Source organism: Rhagoletis zephyria, unplaced genomic scaffold (assembly GCF_001687245.7).
Source record: "Rhagoletis zephyria isolate East Lansing unplaced genomic scaffold, Rhagoletis_zephyria_1.1 Rzeph_scaffold_14719, whole genome shotgun sequence".
NCBI classification, from domain to species: Eukaryota; Metazoa; Arthropoda; class Insecta; order Diptera; family Tephritidae; genus Rhagoletis; species Rhagoletis zephyria.
Window position 1 is genome coordinate 524 of NW_016171787.1, and position 3,311 is coordinate 3,834.

Here is a 3,311-nt window from a genome sequence, read left to right on the forward strand (position 1 = left end):
TTTATGATCGGCTTGGGTAAGGTTTAACCACTTAACCCCCCTTTGTTTTCGTCGCTACTGAATTCTATAAACTGTCAGCTTTCACACAATTTAAAATGTACATGTGTATTTAAAAATGTTATGAAAATTGTGTTGCTAGCTTCATGTTGCAAAAATGTTTCAACGAAATGTTGTGGAATTTAACACTTATTTCTTGTTTATTTCTTATTATGCTATGCTTAAGAACAAAATATTTTTAAATCGACAAAACATTAATAAGAAAATTTGAAGGATTTTAGATATTGGGTATGGTAGCACGAAATGTCACAATCCGCCTAATTGTCAGGTTGTTAATATGGCGACGAAAAAGTGGCAATGGAATTACCTTGTTTTTTGTATCATGCCCGGGCCTAAATAGTCTTGGGCCTAAATGTTCCTATTAATGCCGAAAACTATGGAAAATTCCTATTTCGCTCCACCTATGTAGAAGTCATATTCGAAATCCATTTCCTATTTTTTAATTCACTCTTTCATTGTCCGATTGTTTTTAACCGACTTCACAAACAGGAGAAGGTTATCAATTCGTCGGAAAATTATTATTTTTTCCAAAAACTATCAGCATTTCAATTGAAAACAAGTCACAAAATTTTTCTTCCAAACTTTCAAGCAATTGTTTGTTTTTTTTTAATTTTCCTTGAATTTCCAACGCGTTTATAGAACATTCAAATTCCAAATTCGAAAAATGTTTGCGTCCGGTAGTAGAACGAAAGATGTCATTGTCCCTTCATCGACGACGCATAGACCATTAGCATCATCGACCATATTAACAAAAACAACCGCAACTACATTGACACAGCGCCGCATTAGCTCAACGGGTGGCGAAACGATAATTTCCGGCGCCACACTCACTGGACACCAAAGATTGCCACAAATGCGATCAAAATTCACCGAACGCAAGCCGACACCAGTTTCACGGACCGCTGTAGCGGTACGCACGCGCAGCCAAATGCAATCGGGCAACTCAAGCAATAACACTCACCTAACTCCACGCGGCGATGGCCGTAAAGTGATGTCCGGTATACCGACCAATACAGCGGCGCGTGCCACCGCACGTCAGTTGCAACGGCAAGAGGCAGGAACAGCAGGAACGGCTGCAAAACAAAATGAAGTCCACACTAAGAAGGAAGAGAATATGGAACAGCTTAATCATGCTGAAATCGGTATACAGACTAATGAGCCGGAAATACTTAATCACGATTTGATCATTGGTGACATTAAATTGCTGCCACCGAAGGCAAGCATTATCGCAGAAATCGAACGACAGCAAAATGAGACGCGCAAGAAGTTGCTACTGAAGGCGCAGCGTAAGTTTGAGGGTCACTCGGTGAAGCAGGAAGAGCATTTGACTGATTTGAAGGAGTTTCTCGAAAAGTCTGCAATCACAAGACGTTCGCGCAAATCAAAAGTAACCATCGAAGTGGATAAAAAGTGAGTGGATGCGACGGGAGCATGGATTACTTCGTATTTGGAGCAAAAGTTTGAGTAGTTTGAGAGCGGTCACTTATTAGGAAATTAGAGAAAATATCACTAGTAGTTTATGGCTACTCCCAACCCTTGTAGCGCAAGGGTGCCATGAAACGCAGTCATGGCTATATTTTTGCGGAATCCTTCTAGAGAAAGTGTTATTGTTCGGTTATCGTGGGACCGCTTTTATGAGAGCTCCATTCATGTTAAGTTTTTACTGTTATAAAGGAATTTAAAAAAAGGTATACAAAATAATAGTCGTAGAATCCTAGAATAATGTAGACCCTAAATTATACGCTCTTGCTCAGATATTAGTTTTTAAGAACTCCAACAATTGGGCGGTATATCGGAGAGCAAAAAGTAGTTTAGGGTGGCCATCGAATTGACTTCTTGTTGTCGCCTAAAACGATTAGAGCTAGCAACTCCAAACAATCTTACAAAATATGTGAACTGGAAAAGCTAACTATCATTTCTTTCGGTTTATGGTGAAATTTCATATTGGTAGTTTAACAAGAAAAGTGGAAGAAGTTTAGTTAGTTAGAGTCTATTTTGCCTTTGTGTGAATTACAAATACTAGAGGCTATTGTTGAATACACGCTGTCAAATTTTCTTTTTCGTATATTTCACGAAATATCGAACTAAGATGCATTCAGCAATAGTCCGGATTAAGCTTTCAACCCAGGAACCCATTATTATTCCACTTCTGAAAATGAAAAAACCAGACTTACTCCTATAGTCAACCAGTTCTTAAACGATTTCGTTAAAGGCAAAAAATACTTACACTATTCCCTTGTTTAAGTTTTTCACTTTCCATTTTTTTTTTTAATTATTTTATCTCTTTCACCAGACTCATAAAATCCATGGATGAAATACTGAATAAGAGTGTGCCAAAAACTGAATCTATAACAGATATTAAAGGGCGTATCAAGAAAAAGGAACAAGAATTGCTAACACTTTTCGACACTGTTGAAAATTTGAAAGTGTGATACAATTAAAATCAATAAAATAAACTTCCTGGTAGACGAGGTTCTTTAGTAAATCGAAGTCTTAGGGCTGGAGGTTCTCTCTGTTAAGAATCTGCGGTAAATGGGAAAAATATTTAATTTTGATTTTAACAGGCATCTTTGGCATCCCCCGGAGATATTGAAGAGGGGGTTTTTTAGAAAAGACACAAGTCGATTTTTTTTAAATCAGCTTAATGGACATACATATGTACATATCGTCACCTTAATTCACAAAGGCCCTAAGCAACATTTTTTTTATTTTGCAGGAGAACTATGAAACATTATAAAATGAGTATTAAATACAGGTAGGGCTTTTAGAAAATAGTTTCGAAAAAAGTGTTGGTTAAAGCCTTTGTGATTTAAGGTAACGATATATACAGTATATTTTGCTTAGCACGTAGTGCACGTAACCGAAAAAGGCACTAAGCGAATTTTCTTTACTACTTCAATGAGGAAGGTATGCGAATCCCTATGAAACCAAATATTGGCGGAGCACTTACCATGTAGAAATTACTGCAAGCGAAATTTTTACCGAATGTTATCTAATTATCTATATAACTACATAAATTGATAGCCATTTTCGTTGTTCTGCGAGATGAGCAAAATAAATAAAAGGTTGTAAAATTAGGTAATTGTAGGGCCAGTGCAGGTAAACGTAATACTTTCATTGATAATTGATACTAGTCGCACAATTTTTAAGGCAGGTATCGCCAATGTGCAGGTATGTTGAATGCATCTATCGGAGCAGTTTCCTTATAAATGTTAAAAATAATGCTTTTGATGCGCATTTTGGGGTAGGTATCT

At 36.9% G+C, this 3,311-nt stretch overlaps 1 protein-coding gene across 1 annotated transcript; it reads left to right on the forward strand.

Annotated features, from left to right (window-relative positions):
* The first annotated feature begins 683 nt into the window (after positions 1-683).
* LOC108378699 (uncharacterized) lies at positions 684-2,802 on the forward strand. Its single transcript, XM_017635002.1, has 2 exons — positions 684-1,467; positions 2,351-2,802. The coding sequence occupies exons 1-2, from the start codon at positions 722-724 to the stop codon at positions 2,487-2,489; spliced, it is 885 nt and encodes a 294-aa protein (XP_017490491.1). The 5' UTR covers positions 684-721; the 3' UTR covers positions 2,490-2,802.
* The last annotated feature ends 509 nt before the right edge of the window (positions 2,803-3,311 follow it).